Source organism: Benincasa hispida, chromosome 3, assembly GCF_027475165.1.
Source record: "Benincasa hispida cultivar pf3 chromosome 3, pf3_genome.v1.1, whole genome shotgun sequence".
In the NCBI taxonomy this organism is placed as follows: domain Eukaryota; kingdom Viridiplantae; phylum Streptophyta; class Magnoliopsida; order Cucurbitales; family Cucurbitaceae; genus Benincasa; species Benincasa hispida.
Window position 1 is genome coordinate 38,033,092 of NC_143480.1, and position 25,337 is coordinate 38,058,428.

Consider the following 25,337-nt stretch of genomic DNA (forward strand, 5'->3'; position numbering starts at 1 on the left):
CAGGGCAGGGGTAAGTAGATAGATAGCTTTCTTAAGGGCTGATTCCAGGGCTTGAACAATGTGGCGCCACACACCTTCTCATGGCCTGAGAGGTGTTCACACATAGTAGGACTATATTGTATTGTTCATTAGAAGAATCAGTGGTACTTAAGGAGGAAGATGTAATTATAAGAGCAAAATGGTAAATTGGCCTGCTGTAATTACGAGCATCTGAAGGGTCATCGTACTGATGATTGATTTTATCCAATGGACATAGAAATATATCTATGACAAGACGAGTTCAACTATCGGTCTTTAGTGGAATGCCTGTCAGTTAACGGATGGTAGATATCATGACTAAAGAGTTTAGTCAGCTATTCACATATCGTTGGAGCTTCGAGCCATAGGTCCATAAGGTCCCTTTGGTAGCTTGGATACAAGTTGAGAGTCAGTTTTTGGGTCAATTTGAAATGTTCAAATTGACAAGAGGGAGTTCGATTATATATGATATAATATAACGAGTTAATTAAATATGATATAATTAACTTTATGTATTTGGAGAAAATTGGATACAAATATGGTTTATATCTAGTAGAGAAAAAATATGATAATTAATATATGATATTAATTTATAAGTTATGAATGTGATAAGATCACATTCATTGGACGGTTATAAAGGAAATGGGAAGGTGCCTCTTCGTTCTAAAAAACGGATGAGTGCATTATAAATAGAAAACAGTGTGTTGATCTTGGAATGTGCGGGTATTTTGAAAAAGATAGAGTTATCGTTTAGAAAATCAGTGTCTATACGATAGTGACTCCATAATCGTTTACATATATGATATTGCTAAGTGATCGTATACCGATTACACCATCACGCGCTATTATCTAAACTATCGTTTACCTTTTTCCTAAGCGATCGTTAGCTTCTGATATTTACTAACGATCGTATAGACGATCACTTAGTTTTTTCTACGTGATCGTTCGGACAATCACTCACCCTTTTCCTACACGATCGTTTAGACGATCGTTTACCTTTTCCTGTACGATCATTTAGATGATCGCTTACTTTTACTACATGATCGTATATTTTACCTAAATGATCAAGCATATTGTCTATGCGATAGACGACCGCATCTCCCACTTGCTTGATTGTTGTGTACGGTCTCTCTTCCTCCTTCCCTCTACCAAATCCGAACAAAGCCCACACTTTGGATTCTCACACCAAGAATACTGAGGGCTTTAAGTGATGTTGTCTTCTCCGTTTCCTTCTGTCCGAGTGGTGACTGTTCGAGGTAGACGGTTGGGCTTCAGACTCCCTGTGAAGAAGAAATCTTCATTTGGTATGATTTCTTGATCCCTTTAGCATTATGAAAGTATGTTTGAATGTATATGCGGTAATTCTGTCACAATGAATTGGAAAGATCTGCTTCTGCTTGTAGGTACTCTTGAATAAGAGCTCCTTCACATACAACAATCCTTATTGAATCCTAACAGAGAGAAAAACAATATATTGGGTTTAGATAACTTAGATCGGGAAGCTGCATAAAAAGCATTAGCTAGGATGATAATCAAACATGAATATCCTCTCTCAATAGTTGAGCATGAGTTTTAGGGAATTTTGTAATGTCATCCAACCGTTATTTAAGATGGTGTCAAGAAACACAATAAAGAAGGATATCTTGAAAATTTACTAGATTAAGAAGTTGAAAACTATGACATTGTTGAATGAGATCAATAGAAAAATTGCCCTTACAACGGACATGTGGACTTCTAACCACCAAACAAAAGGTTATATGGCTGTCACCGCACATTTTGTTAATGATAGTTGGTTTTGCGAAACAAAATGATCAGGTTTATATATGTCCCTTCTCCACACACTTCTGAGAGGCTTCATAAAGAAATAATGGAATGTTTGTTTAGATTGGAATATTGATAAAAAAAAATTGTCATCCATAATAGTAGATAATTGCAGTACAATGGCTCCATGGTTGCTTGTTGATAGTCTGTCTGAAAACTTAATTTGGATGAGTGTTTATTTCATATGCGATGTTGTGCTCATATTATGAATTTAATTGTGAAAGATGGGTTGGCAGTGATAGGAGATGGGATTGAAAGAGTTCGTAGTAGTGTGGATTTTTGGGTAGCATACACCAAAAAAGAAGAAGAAATTTGAGAAAACTGCTTGTCAGTTGAATGTTTATGATGGTAAGATGTTGAGTCTTAATTGTTGTACTAGGTAGAATTCTACATATTTTATGTTAGCCACTGCATTGAAGTACAAAGTTGTTTTTTATCGATTAAAAAAACGATAACCAAAGTAACAGTGTTTACCTTTGGATCAAGATTGAGTATTAGCAAAAGAGATATGTGAGAAATTGAAAATATTTCATCACGTGACTGAAATATCTTATGGATCCAAATATCCTACTACTAATATTTTTCCCCAAAAATTTGTAAATTGAAATTGGCTATTTCTGAGTGGACAAATTCTAGCTTTCAAGAGATAAGAGACTTGGCTTCAAATATGATTTCAAAGTTTGATAAGTATTGGAAGAATATTCATGGGGTAATGGCCATAGTTGCAAGTTTAGATCCTTGTTATAAATTGAAGTTGATTGAGTTTTACTTCCCTAGAATTTGTGGAGATACTTTTTTTCTTGAGGTGGAAAGGATTAAAAAAAATTGTTCATATTTGGATAAAGAATATCATCTGAAGCATGAAAGTGAAGGTGATGATTGTCGCTCTAAAAATTTGGATGAAACATCAAAGAATACAGAATTTGATGATTTTAATGATTATGATTTGTTTGTGTCAAATTCCAATAAGATGAATCAGAAACAATAGTTATGCATATTTAGATGAACCTGTCTTACCTCATCATCTGATTTTGACATTCTTAGTTGGTGGAAGTTAAATGGGGTCAAGTATTCTATTTTACAAGAAATTGCTAGAGACATATTAGTCATCTCCTTATCTAGTATTGCATCAAAGTTTACTTTTAGTACCTGTGGTAGGATTGTAAGCCCACATAGACTAGAGGCTTTGATGTGCGCTCAAAATTGGATTGCAACTGAAGTTTTGACAGGTATGTTAGTTTGTTTATGTTGTTTTACCTATTTTTAACATTTAATATATTAATAAATATTTTTTTTGTATTATAAATATGTTACAACATAAGGTACTAGCACGGAAAAATAAATGGTTAAACATTTAGCAACTGTTTTAGAAGATGCAAATGACTCTGATGAAGATGGAGTGGTGACTGAGATATGCTCAATGATTAACATTATTTTTTATGACATTTTTTCACGCTTATTGTCTAGTTATTTTTTTTGTGACATTATTTGTTAATTATATTTTAAATATAAGAATAATACACACAACTAAGGATGTGATAATGTCGAGAAAGGAGAAAAATTTGAACGTAAAGTCATCGGTAAAAAGAGAAAGACGGGCAATTTATGATTGTGGTTGTATTTTTAATTGTATAAGACATTTGAATTTAATTGACTTCCAAGTTTTATTCGAACTTTTTTTTAACACAAGTTGTAAATTTATTTAATGGATTTGTGAGCTTCTAAATTGTGTTTATTTCATGGATTAGTCTATTAAATTTTATTTATTTTTTGTGGACTATTGAAAGTTTAAATAAAGTGACTCGAATTAAAAAAAAGTTAATAAAGGAATCTCAGCGAGGACGTAATAGAGGAATCTCAGCGAGGAAGTAATAGAGGAATCCCCGCAGGGAACGAATAAGGGAATCCCTGTGGGGACCCCGTTTCCCTGACAGAGAATCCCTACCCTCGTCCTCGCCTTCAAATGGTGGAGACAGGAGCAGGGATGGGAGTGAATTCCCCCCACCCCGACTCCGTTGCCAACCCTACCAATTTTTCTCCCACCAAGTATTTTACCTAAGGTTGATCAACTTAAAAAAATCGACTAATAATTTTACTATGTTTGTTAAATTTGCCCAAAGTAAGATTTATGTTGGATAGTTTAATAATATTGATTTATGTTTATTAAACATTTTAACAAACATGAATCACTCATTGCATGCTTGTAACAAATCTATTTAATTCACCTTCCAAGTCAGTTTCCAAGTAGGGGTGTTCCGTTTCCGTTAGCTTAAATACCCCAATCTAGGCAGAATTGTTCTTAGACAAACGTTCCTTATAGATATATTTGTTACAAATTTAATCTCTTATGTAAAATCAATTTAATCGTATTAAACTGAATTACAAGATTAAACCAATTTCTAATCAAATTAGAAAATTATTAAATATAGGTCTAATATGAAATCAATTTTAAACTAGTTTTTTTAAAAAAATTAAACCTTTGTTAGCATGCAATTCCTTTTACATCACATTACATACATAACACTTATATATTAAAGTAATGTGTATATATATATATATATACATACATATATATAGATACACACACACATACATAAAAGCATAAACATGATGCATGAACATGCTTAATACATCATGCAATAATATAATATAATATTTATATTAAAATAAATGCATGAACATATGTATATCCTATGGTGGGATTATTTTATATGACATACATTATGACACATATCAAAATAAAATAATCATACATCAAATGCATAAATAAAAGCATCAATTTGGACCGGGATTGACTTCATAAACCTTTAATTAAATGAATATAACTATTATATTAATTTAATTAAACAAAAATGAAATAAAACTAAATTATTAAAAAAAAACTAAAAAAAAATCACTTGAACCAAATCGCCGAATTGGAAGTTGAAACGTGTGCATCTCTTCAAATGCTTCCCTAGCATTGCGACGTTGGTGTCCCTTTAGTGCTTACCGTTAAGCTGCTCGCAGCGTTGCAACACTACAACTGGAGTGTTGCGATGCTGAAGCTTCTGCTCTATAGTGTTGGGTCAACGTTGCAATGTTGAAGTTTGACGCTGTAAGGCATAATGCTTGCAGTTCTCCACCCGTTCATCCATAATTCTCGATTCTTGCTCCACTTTCAACCAAATATAAGCTGGAAAATTGTCACGAACAACCCAGACTAGATATACGAATGAACCAAAACAACGAACCCTTTACATATCGAATAAAAAATGGCATAAAAACTAAAATCAATCCCGAAAACATCAAAATGAGCAAACCATATTCAAAATACTTCTATGCAGAATCTAAATCCCATCATTACTCTATAATTTAATTCGTACAAAAATTTAAATTACAATGAAACGCTTGCTCTGATAGCAATTGAAAGGATACGCGAGTATCCATTGCGAAAATGGTAGCGTTCGAATTCTAATTTAACGTAACATACAGAAATTATAAAAGATTGAAACAAGATATACAAGATCTATTAGGCATATATTTGTGTAGAAATTACATTGGAAAAAGAGATTCAGAAGTCACATACTCTTGAAGACTAATCTCTTCTCAATTCCTTTCTGGAACTCGAACACAACGAACACTTTGATCGTAAAAACACAGCAATCAATCGAACACCACCACGTATAAATCTCGTGATTCTCGGGGTAGATAATCGATGAGAGTTGTGGACTTCAAGATTAATTTGGAGAAAGGATTTGAAGGAAATAATTTGAGAGAACAAGACAATATCACAAGCACACCAAAATCTACACACTTTAGATGTATTTATAAGTGGGCGGGAGGAAGATGAAAGAACAAATCCATTTTTCTTTAATTAATAAATATATATAAATTAACAAATTCATTCATCTTTCCTATGCCAATTAGAATATGAAAGAGAAAAGATTATTTAAAACCAATTCTCTAATTAAAAAATATTTAATTAAACACAAAAACTAGTTCTTTTTTAATTAATATATATATAGATAAATAAAACACATTCTCTCATTTAATTAACAATATTTAATATGGATCAAATTCATATTAATATTTGAATCATATTCAAATAATTATTTTTCTCTCAAATAAATCTTTATATTATTGTGTATCATATACATTACGTTATATCTCATAATCATATCTTATATAAAATCTCCTTTATTAATTTAAACAATTCAAATTAATTCGATTTTCACTTATCCTAAATGAGCTAACGATGAAACCTTATGGATAGAGATGTCCAATTTCCCCATGGGGACGGGGATTCCCCGATTAGGCGAGGAATGAGGGAGAGAGTGGGGGAAAACTTTTTTGTAGCTAAACAAGGACGGGGACGGGGAATGCATTCCCCGTCCCCATCCTCAGCCCCGACCCCGCCCCCTTCCCCGTCCCTGCCCCAATTAGCTTTTACATATTTATTTAGTATAGTTATCTAATGTTATATTATTATTATTATATAAATATTACATTTAAATTTCAAATTTGATTATTTATTGGGAAACATAATGAATATGTTTAAATTGAATGTTTAAATTTAGATTATATATGTAAATAATTTGATTTATATTTATTTCTTTCCACTAAAAAAAATTAATTAGCTTTTTTAGGCCAAAATTTGAGTAATTTATCTTTAAATTCAAATTTTCATATAAAACTAACCATAATAAAAAAAATTAGTGATAAAGTTAATTATTTAATTAAAATTTGCTCAATTTAAATTAATTATTTTTTTACAAAAAAAAAAACTAACAAGAAAAAATTCCCCACAGGGAACCCGATCCCCGCGAATTCCCCATAGGGAATCCCTGCCCTGATCCCCGTGGAAAATTTCACGAGGATGGGGAATGAAATGGGGAGTGGGGATGGGGATGGGGAATGGCATCCCCGCCCCGCCCCGTGGACATATCTACTTATGGATCTATATTTTGAAGTTCCAATGGTACTCGATTAATTAATTAAACTCTTTGATTAAATTAATCAACTTTCATTAATTGTCGGTCATTCCACTAAAGACCGATAGTTGCACTCTTCGCACTATAAATATATTTATGTGTCAATTGGATATAACCAATCAACAACGCATCGACCCTTCACAAATTGCTCGTAAGTAAAAATAGACCAAAATTACTGTTTTGCCCCTGTAGTTACATCTAACTCCTTAAGTACCATTGAACTTCTTAAGTACCATTGACCCCTCTAATGAACAATAAGTTATAGTCCAACTATAACCTAACCCCTCTCAAGCAAGGAGAGAGTGTGACACCACATTGTTTAAGCCTTGGAATCAGCCCTTAAGAGAGCAATTTCTCTACTTTCTCTAACTATAAAGAAGAAGTGAATTCGTTCTTGTGTGGCTGTATTCCCAGCTCCCAACTAGACGAATCTCTAAAATAGTAGGCATATTGAGTTGGCGAAACCGGCCACTCTCATAAATCAAAGGACCGCCTTCATATACAAGAGTTCATGTCAAGTTACCCATGGTCATATTGGTGAAATGTAAGTCTCCTCTAACAACGATGTTATATATAGAAACTATTCATTTTATGGTCGAGTCTTATGCAAACTCTTTGTATAAAATACCTTCGCTCACATGTCTTCATATGAATGATCAAGATCATATCATTTATAATACTTTACAACAATTGTAACAACTACAAAATGGATCGTATTCGTAGTGTCATCAAGATGAGGTACCCAACTTTATCCATCTACTTTAGACTGTTTAGGTTATCATTTAACCATGATCCACCTGTATGTCTCTATATACATATTTAAGTTATAGAAGATAATCATGGATTTTGGATTAATGCAACTAAATGTCCAATGAAATACCTCTTATTTTATTAAATAAAGCGTTTCTATAAAACAATTACAAACTGCAAGACCCACAAGATTTAGGGCATCAACCTCAATAATTGTTTCGTATATTGTTGCTCTTGATATTATATCTAAAAATGAGGATCTTGAACTAAAATATGTTGATGAATGTTAACATAGAAAAGATTGACTTAAGAGAAAATAAACAATCAGGGCATAATTAAATTTACTTTTAAAACGTCAGATTTTTGGACTAGTAGTCTAAACAACAGAAGGTGTCAAACCTATGGGATATAAATGAGTATTTGTGAGTAAAAGAAATGAAAACAATGAGGTCACAAGATATAAAACAAGACTAGTTGCACAAGGTTTTTCACAAAGACATGATATTGATTATGAGAAGACATATTCTCCAGTGGTGGATGTAATTACACTAAGATATTTAATTGGTCTGATTGTGTAAGAAAGTCTGGACATACATCTAATGGATGTAGTCACGACATATTTATATAAATCTCTTAGTAATGATATTTATATGAAAATTCCAAAAAGATTTAAGATTTCTGAAACATACAAATTAAGTTCTCAAGAATTGTATTTAATAAAGTTACGGAAATCACTATATGAATTGAAACAATATGAAACAATTAAGACGATGGAGTACAATCTATTGCAACAAATGTACCTTAAGATAGCTTTTCAATATGACATTGTTAAAAAGGCGCTATGAAAGAGAGAGAGAAGCGGAAAGTTTTGGTTTTTTTAAAAAATTTGTGCGCGCACTCAAATATGATGAAAAATGAAAAATGAAAAATGCGGAAAGTTTAGTCTTTTCACTTGGCATTTGCTCTCATTCCCGCCATTTTTCATTTCTACTCCCTTCAAAGTTCAATCTTTTTGCCCGCTCTCCATCGCCGGCCAATCTCCCGTCTCCGTCAGTTGCAGCACCATCCACGAGGGGGGTTCCCTCTCTCTCTCTCCTTTTTTTCTCTCTTTTTCTCTCTCCCTCGGCACTCACACTCTCTCAGTTACTGCTTGCAGCCACTACCGTGCTACTTTCCTTGCACGTCTCCGATCACAGTCACCACCGGTTCCGGTGTTGTGCAATGGGTAAGGTTTTGGGTTCCTTCGAGTTTTCTTAGTTGATCTGGAATACCATTAAGTTTTTGGCATGAAATTTATTTACCCATGATGCTTGAATCTTAAGAAGTCTGAGTCAAGTTATTGGATTTTATGAAATGAATCAATATTCAAACTCATATGTAAAGTGGAGTATTAAGAATACAAAGAATTAGATAAAACTGAACTTTAATGACTTGAGAGAGAAGATTTTTGAGATTTTTAAAAAGTTCATGGAGAGGTAATTTTAGCACCATTTTTTCACTTAGTTTTATAAGATAACACAGAACGAAGAGTCTACTGCCATTTTCTCAATTGCTTTTAAAATCCTTTTAGGAAAGAAAATTGTCAACTGTCTACTCATTGGTATATTGGTTGGCTTAGAAATTCTGGTTTGATGCTAAAGCATATTTGGGTGTAAATGAAAATTGGAGGGAAATTGAGGACCGAGTAAAATGATTAGCCATTGTTTGCTATTATGTATCTTCAAGTTTCACGGGCTTTTTGTATCTCTTTATTGGGGATGTCTTCTACCTCTAAAGGCTCACCAACCTTAAACCCCTCGAGAATCTCTTTGTTGAGGGGTGTCTTCTGCCTCTGTGGTGCAAAGATAGGCTGGTTGATTTCAACTATCGTGATTTTGACATTTTCTATTAGGTTTCTTCTATTGCAAAGCTCCAATTTTGACCAAAGAACTCAACCAGCTTTGTGATAACAATTTATGTTGTTTTTAGACCAAGTTTATGCTTTTTTATAGTGAAATTTGTGTGTTCTTTCTTTGATGCTACTTGCTTTTGTCTTCATATTTCAAATTTGTACAGAAAGCTCGAATTCAAATATGGCTTTTTGAGCAGGACCTGAGGATTGAAGGTCAAATCATTGTAAGCTCTTTAGACTTGTGGCCTTTTGCTTTGAGAAACCATCGTGTGAATTAACATTTGAATATTATAAAAGCACTTTTAAGTTTGTTTTTGTATCTCTTAAATATTGTATGCTATAGTTCAAGTTAGAAAAGGGAGTGACTATTAATTCTACATATGAATATGTACCATTGAGTTATACTGTATTTTTTATTTTGCTTTTTATTTGGAGTATTTGTTTACCTTTACAATCTCACAAATCTCTTCAACGATCTTTACTCTTCCTTGTCTTGGAATTTTCTCATGGTTTAAATTTTGCATTTTACTTTTTCTATCGTCTTTGTACTTCAATTCTTGATTCATTTGATTGCTGTGGTATAGACGGTATTGGCAAAACGGATAATTATTCTTATTCTACATGTTATTAGTAAATTGAATCCTTTGAAAACAATATGACGACATCCATTGATCAACATGTTTAGCCCGCCCAATATTTTGCACGGCAGGTTCTTCATAATATTATTGTTGGGCTTGATATACGGAAAGCAGGTAGAAAGCAGGACGGATATGCAAAGTCTTTTTGGGCCTAGAGTGAACGATGACCCTTACACGACTATCGGATACCCCTCGATGCTTCACACAAACGCTAGGTCGCGTATAGGATGTACAAACCATGTGATGTACGATCTCGGCCTTACACTTCAATGGCTGAGATTAGAACCACAAACTTCTGCTGGAAAAACCCTTCGATTGACTAATCTTTTCTTTTCCTTTTGCAGAGAAAGAATCGAGAGAAAAGAAAAGAGGAACGCCATGAGGCTGCTGGAATTCGCTGGGGCGAGGAGTCTTCGATCGTCTAGGTGATGGAGGTAAAGCGACTAGATGATAAGGCAGGAGTCGTCTAGACGATGAAGCTTTACTGAGGTCATCTAGACGAGGGTCGTCTAAACGATGGTCGTCTACACGATGAGGCTTGTAGAAGTAAACGATCGTTGGGTAAAAGCTAAACGATCGTTTGCTAAAGCTACACGATCGTTTGGGTCAGGGGGTATACGAAAGAGGAAGACGATAAGAAGACGAAGATGAACATGATCGTTTATGTGATTCAGCCAAGGGAGACCTACGTCCACGAAGAAGCTGATGGAGTTTTATTTTTTTATTCAAGATTGCTTCAAGATAGTGTGATCACTCCATTACAATTGCTCTCTCTCTACAAATTAGTTATTCAAAATATTTAAAGATAGTTAGGTTAAATTCACTTCTGTTTAACAATTATATAACAAACATCAAAACAAAGCTATATGATTATTCTTATTGCTATGGTATAGATGGTATTAGAAGGTAATATTTTGTCTCATAAATATAATTATTGCATTGTGAAGAAGTAATTAATGAAGGTCCTTTGCTTTATATATATATAAAAGGAATCTCTCCGATATTTAATCAACTGCAAGTTCCCTTTTGACACTCTTATCTCTTTGCATCTCTTTCCATTGCAAGCCATCAAAATAAAAGCTCCCTTTTCTCCATTATGCTTTCTATTAGTTACTTATTTCTCTTACATGTAACCAATAATTTATGTGTTCGACTGAATTCAACACATCTTTTTTCTTTTATTTACTGCAATTTGGTCATCCGTGGCTCGATTTGTTTTCTGGGTAAGCTCAATACAGAGCTATGAATTCAATTTCACTCCCTTATTATTTTGATTCAACAAGCAAAGTACCCAACTGCATTTTCCCCAAATTTAGTTACTAATTTTATGTTCTCTACTTTAATCCTACAAACCTTTTTCCTTCTAGAATTTATGCATCGAGTTGGGATCTGTGTTTGATTTAGCAAGTAGAATGATTTGATAGCTGAGATATATCGTATACGTTTATTCTAGTATGATATTTGAGTATTCAATTGCAAAATGGGTGTGCTAAACATATGTTCTTTGATATTATATCTATAGCTTCACTGTATTTTTCTTATCAATGTTACCGAATGTGACCAACAACTACTTCTTTCTGGGAGGTTTTGTGTGATAGGTCTTTTAAATTCGATACGGGACTTTCAGTGGGTTTTCGTTACTGGATAATTTTTACGTGTTTTGTTGAGTTTCAAAGTCATAAAGAGAAAACTTTTGTGAAGGTTCTTATGTTAAATTTCATTGTCATTTTCATGTCTATATTGTTGTCTAAATCCTTTCAAACAGACTCAAGCAAGGTTACAATCTTGTCGAATTTTATTGATTATATCTTTTTAGTGTTTAACCTATAAGAGTTTTCTTCTAGTTTTTTCTTTTTGGCTATAATCTCTTTTGTTTCCTTATCTCTTACAAGATTTTGGAGATCAAAGAGTACTCAGTGACCTATTTGTTTATAATATTTTCAGTTGAACAACCGTTAAATTAAAAGAGGTGTGATAAATGTTTCTTGTTGAAGTCTTTCAAGAAATTTTATTTAGCTTTGTTTGTTGAGATGAAGATTTTGCTTATTGTTTGTTATTTTTCTCCCTCAAAATTCTTGAATGTGTCTTGCAATGTTTTATTTATGATATATCTATTAATTCATAAGTTTGCTTTTGTGTAGAGTTTTGCTCTTCACTTCGAGTTTTGGAATTCGAGCTTCCGTTAGTGGAGATGATCATTTCTAGATTTTATGAAATCTTGTTGGGTGAAAATTTAACTTTCAAAACTAGAGGGAACCAACTTTTTTGGTTGGAGAATCCCACATTAGAAAATTTGGTGTTGGAAGTCTTCTTTGGTTTCGTCCACCCTTCTGTACCGTCCGCGCCGCCCATCCCGTCCGCCCTTCTCGCTCCCTACAGTTAGACGCTGAAGGTCTATAAAAGGTAAGGCCTTCAGCAGTTCGAGATACATAATTCATTTCTTCATTTTCCCACTTCATCTTCCTCTCCTCCTCCATCTTAGCATTCCGAGCAGTAAGTCTAGAAAGGGTGTATGTTCCGGTCGGTAACTGTGCATTTTTGATCGGTTTTCATTTGGTTGTTTTATCCTGAGGACGACGTGGCAATTTTCAGACCTGCTTGCATACTTGGACAGAACTGCAAAACTTCTTAAAGAGAGTGAGTTCCGTGACTCAGCCTTAACAAGTTTTTGTTTTGCAGGTTTTACTCTTCAATTGATCGCCGTGCCTTGACGATTTACTGTTCATCGTTCTAAGGGTCTTGCCGTGATGTTTCCACATCATCAATGGCCCTCAGTAGCAACAATAACATTATGATATCTGACCTCAACCGTCCATTCTGGTTCGAAGGAGCGAACTTCAAGCAGTGGAAGCAAAAGATGCTGTTCTTCCTCACTGTCAAGAAAGTTGCTGAAGCTTGTACCAGCGCTAAGCCGATCGTCCCTTTAGAAGAACCAACTGAACAACAGATAAAAGAAGCTACTGACTGGGAGGAGAAAGACTTTCTATGTAAGAATTTCATTTTAAATAGTTTGACTGATGATCTGTATGACTACTACAGTACAATGAAGACAGGGAAGGAGGTCTAGGATGCCCTACAAAAGAAGTATGACACCAAGGAGGCCGGGTCGAAGAAATATGTGGTTAGCCGTTATCTCAAGTTCCAGATGACGGATGAAAAATCCATGGAGGCCCAATCCCATGAACTCCAGAAGATAGCCCACGAGATAATTACTGAAGGTATGCCTCTAGACGAACAATTCCAAGTTACTGTTATTATTGATAAACTGCCCCCTTTGTGGAAGGACTTTAAGAACACTTTGAGGCATAAGACCAAGAAGTTCTCTTTGGAGAGTCTTATAACCCAAGGAAGCCCGAAAGCAGGACCAGAGGAAGGAGGTGAACGCAATACCTCGGAAACCCATCTCTGCCATGGTAAAACCTGACAAAAAATCTAAGGGGACAAAGAGGAAAGGTCAGAATTGTGGCTCCAACAACCAGAACCAACAGAAAAAACAAAAGCCCCCCTCAGGAGAAATGGTACAATTCCTCTGCTTTAACTGTAATAAACTTGGACACATGGCTAGGAACTGTAGGAACAGGCATCGTCCTACTGGTCAGGCGAACCTAACAGAAGAACCGTTAGTCGCCATGATCATAGAAGTAAGTGTGATCGGTGGTTGTGAAGGGTGGTGGATAGACACTGGCGTAACGCGCCATGTCTATCACGACCTTAGTCTATTTAAAACTTATATTGAAACTAAGGATAAGAATATTTTGTTGAGAGATCACCACTCTACGAAAGTTGCTGGAACCGGCGAGGTGGAACTGAAGTTTACCTCTGGGAAGACCCTCACATTGAAGGACGTTCTGCATACTCCGAAGATACGAAAGAATTTGGTTTCGAGCTATCTCCTCAACAAAGCCGGGTTTACTCAAACTATAGGGGCAGACCTTTATACCCTTACCAAAAATAATGTATTTGTAAGGAAAAGGTATGCAACTGAGGGAATGTTTAAATTAAATTTAGACTTTAATAAAATGAAATCTTCTGTGTATATGTTGTGTTCTACGAATATTTGGCATGCTAGACTCTATCATGTGAATAAAAATTTAATTAGTAACATGATTAGGCTGGAAATGATACCTAAGTTATCCACGAATGATTTTGATAAATGCGAATATCGTAGTCAGGCTAAAATTACTAAAACTCCGCATAAATCTGTACTTAGGAATTCTAAGCCTCTAGATTTGATTCATTTTGATATCTGTGAATTTGATGGCATATTGACTAGGAACAGTAAAAGATATTTCATTACTTTTATTGATGATTGCTTTGATTTTACTTTTGTATACTTGCTGAAAAACAAAAGCGATGCTTTTGATGCCTTCAAACTTTTTGTTTCTGAAATAGAGAATCAGTTTAATAGAAAGGTTAAAAGACTTCATAGTGATAGGGGAACCGAGTACGACTCGGACAATTTTAATGAATTCTTTAACTCACATGGAATAATACACGAAAAGACCGCACTTTATTCTCCTAAAATGAACGAAAAAGCCAAAAGGAAAAATAGAACTTTAGCTGAGCTAGTAGTTGCTATTTTACTTAGCTCAGGAGCCACGTCTTATTGGTGGGATGAAATCATCCTTACCGTGTGTTATGTCCTAAATAGAATCCCAAAAACTAAAAATAAAACTTCACCTTACGAAATTCTCAAGAATAAGAAACCAAACTTGTCCTACTTTAGAACATGGGGTCGTTTAGCCTTTGTAAGGATTCTTGACCCAAAAAGGAGAAAGTTGGCTAGTAGAGCTTACGAGTATGTCTTTATAGGTTATGCCTTAAATAGTAAAGCCTACAGGTTCTATGATCTAGTGAACCAAGTGATCATTGAGTCAAACGATGCCAACTTCTTTGAAGATTGGTTTCCTTTTAAATCAAGGAATAGTGGGGGCTTTGGATCAAGTGGTATAACCCTAGTTAGAAATTCTAACCCTAGAGAGGAAATTGACCCAAAACCTAGAAGAAGCAAAAGAGCTAGAACCGCCAAATATTTCGGAAATGACTTCCTGACCTACAATGTAGAAGAATACCCTAAAGATCTAAGAGCTGCCCTGTCCTCAGTAGATGCCAACCTATGGAAAGAAGCCATAAATGATGAGATGGACTCACTTAAGTCAAATAGGACTTGGCACTTAGTAGATCTACCCCCAAGATGTAAGGCAATAGGGTGCAAATGGATCTTAAGGAGGAAACTTAGACCTAACGGGACTGTCGACAAATTTAAAGCCAAGTTAGTAGCGAAGGGCTTTAGACAGAGAGAAAACGTAGATTTCTTTGACACCTTCTCCCCTATCACTAGAATTACCTCTATCCGTGTCTTGTTCTCTCTCGCTGCCCTTTATAACCTCGTAGTACATCAGATGGATGTAAAAATCGCTTTCCTAAATGGTGAACTTGAAGAAGAGATTTACATGGAACAACTTGAGGGTTTTGTTGTCCATGGTCAAGAAAATAAGGTGCGTAAATTAGATAAATCTCTCTAATGGACTAAAACAAGCTCCTAAACAATGGCATGAAAAATTTGACAACCTTATCCTATCTAAAGGTTTCAAGGTCAATGAAAGTGACAAATGCATTTACTATAAGTTTGATAATAACCTCTGCACTATCTTGTTTCTATATGTAGATGATTTATTGATCTTTAAGTCGAACTTGCACGTCATAAATGATGTAAAATCAATATTGAGTGTGAACTTCGACATGAACGATTTAGGAGAAGCTAGTGTAATCTTAGGCATAAAAGTAAATAGGTCTGAAAATGGAATTTCTTTGGATCAATCTCATTATATAGAAAAGATTCTAAAGAAATATAATTACTTTGAGTATAAACGAGCCTGTACTTCTTATGACCCTAGTGTCAAGTTGTTCAAGAACACTGGTGACAGTGTTAATCAATTTGAGTATGCGAGCATCATAGACAGTCTTAGATACGCTGCCACCTGCACTAGGCCTGACATAGTTTATGTTGTAGGATTACTTTGCAGGTTTACAAGCAGACCTAGTAAAGAGCATTGGAATACTATAGAAAGGGTCATAAGATACTTAAAGAAAACCCAAAACCTAGGATACCATTATCAAAAGTTTCCCACTGTCCTAAAAGGGTTCAGCGATACTGATTGGAATCTCTTTAGGATGATTCAAAGGCTACAAGTGGCTATATTTTTAATATAACTGGTGGAGTTGTCTCTTGGAAGTCCAAGAAACAGACTATTTTAGCCCAATCTACGATAGAGTCAGAAATGATAGCACTAGCGACAGTTAGTGAAGAAGCAGGCTAGCTTAGAAGTCTGTTATCAGAGATTCCCTTATGGGAAAAGCTGGTACCAACCATATTGATCCATTGCAATAGTACTGCAACAATCGCAAAAGTTCAAAACCGTTACTACAACGGAAAGAGACGTCAAATACGTCGTAAGTACAGTACCATTAGAGAGTTTCTCATTACTGGTGCAGTTAGAGTGGATCACATATGAACTAATGAAAATTTGGCAGATCCTTTGACGAAAGGAATGGCCAGAGAAAAGGTTTTCAGAACTTCAGAAAGGATGGGACTCATGCCTATCGAAAGATGAATCACAGTGAGGAAAACCTAACCTGTAGACTGGAGATCCCAAGAAACAGGTTCAACGGGTAATAACTGATCACGAGTGATATATAGTGAATCATGCTAAACCAAACACAGAGTTCCATTCCTATAACTTAAAGTCTGAGCATGATATCCTGAAGCGTAAGAAAGGTTGAACTCAGTTCTTAATAAGATCTATACTTGATGACAAGTACGGTACCTAGCTATAGGACTACCCTTGATAGACTCACTTGTGTGAATGTGGAAGTGAGGGCTGCTTCCTATGGAGTTTTTAGGTAAACTCTCTAGAGCATTCACTAAACTGGGATTCACGTGCTAGGCCTTAAAAGCACGGGCTTTCGTACTACACCATAATAACACTCTGTGTGAGATGTTATTAGAGATAGAGTTCAGAACCAAGGGTTACTCTAGTATATTATGAATCAACTACACTATGTAAAGGTTCAAGTCGTAAGATACCTTTGCTTATGCACTGTGTTGTATAGACTGAAACTACTCGATGAAAATCTTTTCTCTCTTTTCGTTTTGTTTAAATTTCCAAGTGGAGGATTGTTGGGTGAAAATTTAACTTTCAAAACTATAGGGAACCAACATTTTTGGTTGGAGAATCCCACATTGAAAAATTTAGTGTTGGAAGTATTCTTTATGTACTCCAACCTTGTGTTTTGGGTTTGGGCCCAAGGAGTACCTATGTTTTGGATGGATTGAGGAAATAGACCAATGTAGGTTCGGTGGACGGGCGTGGCAAGGCGCACGCGTGTGTGATAATTTTTTTTAATAAAAAAAATATTTTATTATTATTATTATTATTTAACCGAAAAAAGGAGGAAACGGTCCGTTTGTCCGCGCGTTTCGTCCGCCCATCCTGTTCCGTTTCGTTCGCCCTTTCGTACAGTCTGTGCTGCCCATCCCGTTCCATATCGTCCGCGCACGTTCTGTGGCGGAGCGGCCTTCTCGCTCCCTACAGTTCGACACTAAAGGCCTATAAAAGGCGAGACCTTCAGCAATTTGAGATACATAATTCATTTATTCATTTTCCCACTTCATCTTCTTCTCATACTCCATCTTAGCATTCTGAGCAGTAAGTTTAGAAAGGGTGTATGTTCCGGTCGGTAACGGTGCATTTTCGATCGGTTTTCATTTGGCTGTTTTATCCTGGAGACAATGTGGCAATTTTCAGACCTGCTTGCACACTTGGGCAGAATCGTGAAACGTCTTAAAGAAACGAGCTCTGCGACTCAGCCTTAACGAGTTTCTATTTTGTAGGTTTTGCTCTTTGATTGACCGTCGTGCCTTGACGGTTTACTGTTCGTCATTCTGAGGGTCCTGCCATTTCTAACAAATCTTGAGTAATGAATGAATGTATTCACATTATTTATATTTCAACTATGTATTTTAGTCTTCATGTTATTTTTTAGCTTATTTGGCTATTTAGAGAATGAAAAGTAAAATCTTAACTTTGTAACTTTATTATGATCTTTTGCGATCTATTTATATTTTTAGTTCTGTATTTCAATAATCTTACTTACATTTTTATTACTTATTGACTTTTTATAAGTTGGTGAAGGCCTATCAATGCATGAAATGTCTAGAGACCATGAACACAATTAAGTTGGAGTTAATTTGATTTTTTATATCAACATATTTTGTAATTTATAAAGTTTATATTATATTAATCTCCAAATGTATGATATTTATTTCTATATCTTTTTCTTAACAATATGAATCTTGTATGAGTGTTTATTTAGATATACGCATTTTGATGATGTGGATTATAGAAATTTTGTTAATTTGTCTTTTAATGTGTAGCAAAATATAAAACACAATAATAGCAATATGAGTATATTCAAAAAGCTATAAAAGATACTCTAATAACTTTAGAGGTATAAAAAGTTTATAAAAGCTATGAAAATATATATATTTTTTTTTATACATTTTAAGGCTTATAATAGCCTTCATAAAATAAATAATTATAGTTGCAAATAAATGCCATAATGGATAAATAATAACCTCATATTTTGACTATATAAATATCTTTATAGCTTTTTTAAAATTCTATCTTATACTTTAGAAAGATCAAATATGCTATTTAAAGTTTGTCTTTATAGCACTAACAAAATGCTATAAAAAGTCAAGCATTCCATAGAGTGTAGCTAAATGCTATAAAAAGTTTCTACTTCTAATAGCGTTGGTTGTCACAACTTTACATAAAACGCTATAATAGACCTATTATAGCATTTTTTTTAAAAGCTATCGTAGCCCTTTTTCTTATAGGGATCCCATGAGTTGATATTCACTGAAAGAAGGATATCAAAACAATCCAATATATCTATGTGTTTTAATAAAGAAATCACAATCAAGATTTGCTATTAGAATTGTATATGTTGACAACTTAAATATAATTGGAACCTCTGAAGAGCTTTTAAAGGCAATAGAATATCTCAAAAAAGAATTTGAGATGAAAGATTTTAGAAAAAACAAAATTTGCCTTGGCTTGCAAATTAAGCATTAGGAGATAGGATATTTATTCATCAATCAACTTATATGGGAAATTTTTTTAAAAAAGTTATATGGATAAAACACATCAATTGAACATTCTAATGGAAGTTCGTTCACTGGATTTGAAGAAAGATATATTTCAACCTTGAGATAATAACGAAAAACTTCTTGGTCATAAAGTACCATATCTTAGTGCAATTGGTGCACTTATGTATCTTGCTAATAATATAAGATCGGATATTTCATTTTCAATAAATTTATTAGCTAGATATAGTTCTTCTCTAACAAAAAGACATCAGAATGGAATTAATATACTCTGTTATCTCCCGAGGAACGATCAATATGGGTTTATTTTATTAAATAAATCAAATTTTAATCTAATTAGTTATGCAGATTTGGATATTTATCTGATCAACACAAAGCTAGATCTCAAACAGGTTATCTATTCACATGTGGAGGCACTGCTATATCATGGCAATCAGTAAAATATACCATAATAACTACTTCTTCAAATCATGCTGAAATTCTTGCAATTCACGAAGCAAGTCGAAAATGTGTATGGCTAAAATCAATAACTCAAAACATTCATGAAACATGTGGTTTGTCTTATAATAAAAATCTTCCACCAATATTATACCAAGACAATACAACTTGCATAGTCCAAATCAAAGGAGGATATAATAAAAAAGATAGAACAAAGCATATTTCATCAAAACTTTTTTACACTTATGATCTTGAAGAAAAGGGCGACATCATTATACAACAAAATTTGTTCAAAGGATAACCTGACAGGCTTATTTGTAAAACCATTACCAACCGCAACCTTGAAAAATCAAAGCTAGATCTCAGACAGGTTATTTGTTCACATGTGGAGGCACTGCTATATCATGGCGATCAGTGAAACATACCATAATGGCTACTTCTTCAAATCATGTTGAAATTCTTGCATTCACGAGGCAAGTCGAGAATGTGTATGGCTAAGATCAATAACTCAGAACATTTGTGGAACATGTGTTTGTCTTATAATAAAAATCTTCCAACAATATTATACCAAGACAACACAACTTGCATAGCCCAAATCAAAATGAAGATATATTAAAGAAGATAGAACTAAACATATTTTACCAAAACTTTTTTACACTCATGATCTTGAAGAAAAAGGCGACATCACTGTATAACAAAATTTGTTCGAAGGATAACCTGGCAGGCTTATTTACAAAACCATTACCAACTGCAACCTTGAAAAATCAAAGTTAGATCTTAAACAAGTTATCTGCTCATATGTGGAGGCACTGCCATATGGCGATCAGTGAAACATACCACAATGGCTACTTTTTCAAATCGTGTTGAAATTCTTGCAATTCACGAGACAAGTTGAGAATGTGTATGACTAAGATTAATAACTCAGCACATTCGTGGAACATGTGGTTGTCTTATAATAAAAATATTCCAACAATATTATAATAAGACAACACAATTTGCATAGCCCAAATCAAAAGAGGATATATTAAGGAGATATAACAAAACATATTTCACCAAAGTTTTTCTACACTCATTATCTTAAAGAAAGAAATAACATATTTCCTTTTTCTTTTTTTTTTTTTTTTTTTTTTTTTGTGAAATATAGTCAGTCTTGGTTTTCAACAAATGGGCGTGTAATCGGGCCTACATGGTGGGTCGGCCCAAATGAGTTAGATTGGGCCTTGCAGGAATTTGATAAAGAAGGATCGATAACAGTGAAACAAATATCCAAAAGAGCAAAATTATGTTACATTACCAAATTAAAATAATGCCAAAACGACATTAAATCGAGAAGTTGGGTTAATTATGTATTTTCGATTCCTTTTCTTTTCTTTTATTTTTTTAAAAAGGATCCATTTCTGCGACATCAATCAGAAAACCCTGATATTCACATATATATATATATATAAACACGAAGCCTCAAAACCCTAATTCTTCCCTTTCGTTTCTCTCCTTTGTTCTTCACTTCACACACAATCACTCTCCAATGGCTGCTGCCGCCCGCCCCCTTGTTTCCGTCCAGTCCCTTGAAGGGGATATGGCTACCGATGCGGCGCCCACCGTCCCGCTTCCGGACGTGATGAAGGCTTCAATTCGCCCGGACATTGTTAGCTTTGTCCATTCCAACATCTCGAAGAACAGCCGTCAGCCCTACGCCGTCAGCAAGCGCGCCGGCCACCAAACTTCAGCGGAGTCTTGGGGTACTGGACGTGCTGTGTCTCGTATTCCCCGTGTTCCTGGTGGTGGTACTCACCGTGCTGGTCAGGGTGCTTTCGGAAACATGTGTCGTGGTGGTCGAATGTTCGCTCCGACTAAGATCTGGCGCCGTTGGCACCGTAAGATCAATGTGAATCAGAAGAGGTACGCTGTTGTGTCGGCTATTGCAGCCTCGGCTGTTCCATCATTGGTTCTTGCTCGCGGTCATCGAATCGAGTCTGTTCCTGAATTGCCCCTTGTTGTGAGCGACTCGGCTGAAGGCGTTGAGAAGACCTCTGCTGCAATAAAGGTTCTTAAACAGGTTGGGGCGTTTCCCGATGCTGAGAAGGCCAAAGATAGCCATGCGATCCGTCCTGGTAAGGGTAAGATGAGGAACCGTCGTTATATTTCTCGCAAGGGTCCATTGATTGTTTACGGAACTGAGGGTGCTAAGCTTGTTAAGGCCTTCCGTAACATTCCTGGAGTTGAGATTGCTAACGTTGAGAGGCTTAATTTGTTGAAACTTGCTCCCGGTGGACACCTTGGAAGGTTTGTGATCTGGACCAAGTCTGCTTTTGAGAAGCTTGATTCTGTCTATGGATCGTTTGAGAAGCCTTCAGAGAAGAAAAAGGGTTATGTCCTTCCGAGATCTAAGATGGTGAATGCTGATTTGTCAAGGATTATTAACTCTGATGAAGTGCAATCTGTAGTGAAGCCTATTAAGAAGAATGTTAAGAGACCTTCATTGAAGAAGAACCCATTGAAGAACTTGAACGCCATGCTCAAGCTTAACCCATATGCTAAGACTGCTAGAAGAATGGCTCTTTTGGCGGAGGAGCAACGTGTTAAGGCTAAGAAGGAGAAACTCGACAAGAAGAGGAATTTGACTACAAAGGTATAACTTTCCCACTCTTAGTGAGATCTTTTGCATGTTGCTCGTCAATTGTTATTTACTTTCTTTTGAAAAACAACTAGTGCATATATTCATATTAGTCTGGACTTATGATATTGCCTACCTTCATGTATTTCTAATTATTTGTTGCTTTGGGGTTGGTTTTCATTCTTTGTTTTGGTTTATTTTGATTGGTCGTTTACTGACATTTCTCTTGAATGTTTTTATGTGGTTCTCAGTTATGGGTCTGCTGTTGGTAAGCTTTATTTTTAATTATTTCAAGATAACATATAACTTGGATATGCATCCATTTTCATGTTTAGTGTTGACTCTTTATACTAACATTTTTTTATAACTGTAATGGTTTGTCATGGATTTAACATCACTATATTCTTGATACGTTCCATCTGACATCACTGCAAGTAATGAAAATGTTGATTACAGTTTCATTTATGAGATGCAAATGTTTATGCTTCATATCTGATCAGATTAGTTGAATTCACAACCAATCCTTTTCTTTGGTGTACTCGTCTTTTCCTGCCTACTAGTAATCTGTGATGGTTTTGGTTGGGAACTGTGTTATTGGAGTCTTCTTTGTTGTTAAAATGTTGATATATTTAAATTTTCGGTCCAAATGATTTAACATTTGTTTTTATCTTCTTGAGGGAGTAGTTTCTATCCTTTGAAAATTTTCTGTACTTCTCTGTATTACTTCTTTTAAACTAAAATCATGGAATGCCGTGAACACAAGTTGTTTAATAAGGTGGTACAATTGTTATTGTAGAACATCCTAACCTCTGTATTACTTCTTTTAAACTTACAGGAGGAGGCTACTGCAATCAGAGCCGCAGGAAAGGCTTGGTATCAAACGATGATCTCAGACAGCGATTACACCGAGTTCGAGAACTTCTCGAAATGGCTTGGTGTCTCTCAGTAATTTCGTTTTTGTTTATTTAAAATCTCATAGACCTTATTACTTTTGTTAATCTATTTTCTTAAGGAGTTCTTATTCTTGCTTTGATTTTTTTTTCTTTTGCGTTTATGAAGGGAAGTGATTTGGGAGAACACTGAGTGAAATAACATCGATAATTTAACTTTGGCCTTTTGCTCTCCCATTTTTATCTAGATTCCTTCTCTTTGTTTAGTTGTTCCTATTGTCGAAACTGAAAATTATAAAGAGGAGTGCAGCTTTATATCATTTCATTATTGTGATGTTATATGCTGTGATTTGCATGTCTTCTCTGTTTTTTTGTTGCTGTTTTTCAATTGCATATCATTTTCCCGATAAGCCATGATTTGTGTGTGCTAGATTTTTTTGGGCACATTTTTCCAAGTTGAACATTGGTGAGTTAGTTTGAGATGTACTCTATCCACCCAGCTATATTTTTTATTTTTATTTTTTTCATGGCATATAGAAATTAAGAGTTTAGAAAAAAGTTTTTTTTTAGATAATTTTTATTCAAATTTTTTGGATAAAAATTGTTTAAAATACTACATTCTGAAGGTATTTAAACATTTAATTTTTTTCAAAATGACTTGTTTTCAAATTATAAACGCTTGAAATAGTTAAATCAAATCCATTCTAAATTGAAAAGGGCGGTGAAATTGATTGAATCCAATTGTCATGATAAGTTTTATTCCATATTTAACATGGGGGAATTATTCTCATTTCTGATATCCTTCTTGTGGGGTATTTAATCTCTTAGTTGGACAGCTCTCCATTATTAGCTCTTTCAAACCTGTCTCTGGATTGTCGTGGAGTCTTAGAAGAGTGCAGCTTCAAGAGTTGTATTGAGTTTGGAATGATGAGCTTAGGCCGAATTGGTTCATGGATTTGGGCTTGGTTGGTCTATGGACTTAATTAATTGGATTCGAGTCGGGTCTTTGGGTCCTATTAATTGGCTTTGGGTCTATTTTGACATTTTAGATCCAAATTAAGCCCATATTTGAGAATAATTTAGTGCACAAGTTTAACTAAAATTCATAGAGGATGACCAAACTTTTAATATGAGAAAAACCAACGATTATTTTAGACCTAATTTGATTTGAAGAGATCGTAGGAATTTGGATTTAAAAAGGGAATTCATGTTTCATCCTAATTTAATTTGACTTGGGACAACTTAAAAATTTTGAAGAATTTGAGTTTTATCTCAATTTAATTTGATTTTGAGATAAAATTTAAAAATTTTGAACTTTAGAATGAGAATTCGAGTTTTATCTTCAATTTAATTTGATTTTAGAAATAAAACTCAAAAAATCTTTAATTTAGAATGAGAATTTGAGTTTCATCCCAAATTCATTTGGAGATTAAAATTAATTAATGTAAGGGTGGTACATGGCTACTTTTAGAAAATGAGGAGAGAAAAATCATAAAAAAAAAATAAAATTTGGGGTTTTTAAATCAAATGAAATCTAGATATCACAGAATTTTAGATTTTCTGATTTGATTTTGGATTCAACAGTCTCCATTTCTTTTTTCTTTTGTTTTTTGTTTTTTTTTTACTCAAGCCGTCGAGCTGCTAGGACGAGCCGAGCCGAGCCATGAGTCCCGGAGCCACCAGCCATGAGATCCAACCGGAGCCATCAAACTTTTTCTTTTTGTTTTTTTTCTTTTCCGTTTCCCCTTTCTGACCCTCTCTTCTTCTTCTTCTTTTCTCTCTCTCTCTCTTTTTTTTTTCTCTTTTTTTCTTTTCGTTTATTTTCGTTTATTTTCTCTTCTTTTTCCCTTTCTTTTAATCTAACCTAACTTCGAAATGTTTTTTTTTCATAACTAAATTAATTTTTTTAAGCTCTTTTTTTTCTGTTTTTTTTTCCCCTTTTTTTCCTTCAGCAAAAAACTCTCTTTTTTTCTTTTTTTTTTCCTTTTATTTATTTATTTTTTCCAACAGATTTTTTTCCATTTCCCCCCCTTTTTTCCTTTCTTTTTTCAGTTTTGTTTTTTTTTAATTTTTTTTCCGTTTTATTTTTTTCTTATTATTTAAAATTCCAAAGGGTAATTGTTTTTTTTATTAAC

At 34.4% G+C, this 25,337-nt stretch overlaps 2 protein-coding genes and 1 long non-coding RNA gene across 3 annotated transcripts; all 3 read left to right on the top strand.

Moving 5' to 3' along the window:
* The first annotated feature begins 2,997 nt into the window (after positions 1 to 2,997).
* On the top strand, positions 2,998 to 3,579 carry LOC150037243 (uncharacterized). The gene is made up of 2 exons (XR_016528806.1): positions 2,998 to 3,068; positions 3,162 to 3,579. It is a non-coding gene; the product is annotated as an uncharacterized LOC150037243 (long non-coding RNA).
* A 4,750-nt stretch (positions 3,580 to 8,329) lies between these two features.
* LOC120073543 (uncharacterized) lies at positions 8,330 to 11,097 on the top strand. Its single transcript, XM_039026378.2, has 5 exons — positions 8,330 to 8,386; positions 8,503 to 8,784; positions 9,615 to 9,674; positions 10,203 to 10,333; positions 10,433 to 11,097. Exons 1-5 carry the CDS (start codon positions 8,330 to 8,332, stop codon positions 10,515 to 10,517), a joined length of 615 nt encoding a protein of 204 aa, XP_038882306.2. The 3' UTR covers positions 10,518 to 11,097.
* A 9,917-nt stretch (positions 11,098 to 21,014) lies between these two features.
* LOC120073870 (Ribosomal protein L4/L1 family) lies at positions 21,015 to 23,522 on the top strand. Its single transcript, XM_039026772.2, has 2 exons — positions 21,015 to 22,327; positions 23,148 to 23,522. Exons 1-2 carry the CDS (start codon positions 21,224 to 21,226, stop codon positions 23,259 to 23,261), a joined length of 1,218 nt encoding a protein of 405 aa, XP_038882700.2. The 5' UTR covers positions 21,015 to 21,223; the 3' UTR covers positions 23,262 to 23,522.
* The last annotated feature ends 1,815 nt before the right edge of the window (positions 23,523 to 25,337 follow it).

Bases quoted from the DNA above. Each gene is read 5' to 3' on its own strand.
- LOC120073543 (XM_039026378.2), top strand. From the start codon at position 8,330: ATGGAGTACAATCTATTGCAACAAATGTACCTTAAGATAGCTTTTCAA. The intron at 8,387-8,502 runs GTTAAAAAGGCG...CGGAAAGTTTAG, and splicing joins TAGCTTTTCAATATGACATT to TCTTTTCACTTGGCATTTGC. The intron at 9,675-10,202 runs GTAAGCTCTTTA...TACGGAAAGCAG, and splicing joins GGATTGAAGGTCAAATCATT to GTAGAAAGCAGGACGGATAT.
- LOC120073870 (XM_039026772.2), top strand. From the start codon at position 21,224: ATGGCTGCTGCCGCCCGCCCCCTTGTTTCCGTCCAGTCCCTTGAAGGG. The intron at 22,328-23,147 runs GTATAACTTTCC...TTAAACTTACAG, and splicing joins AGAGGAATTTGACTACAAAG to GAGGAGGCTACTGCAATCAG.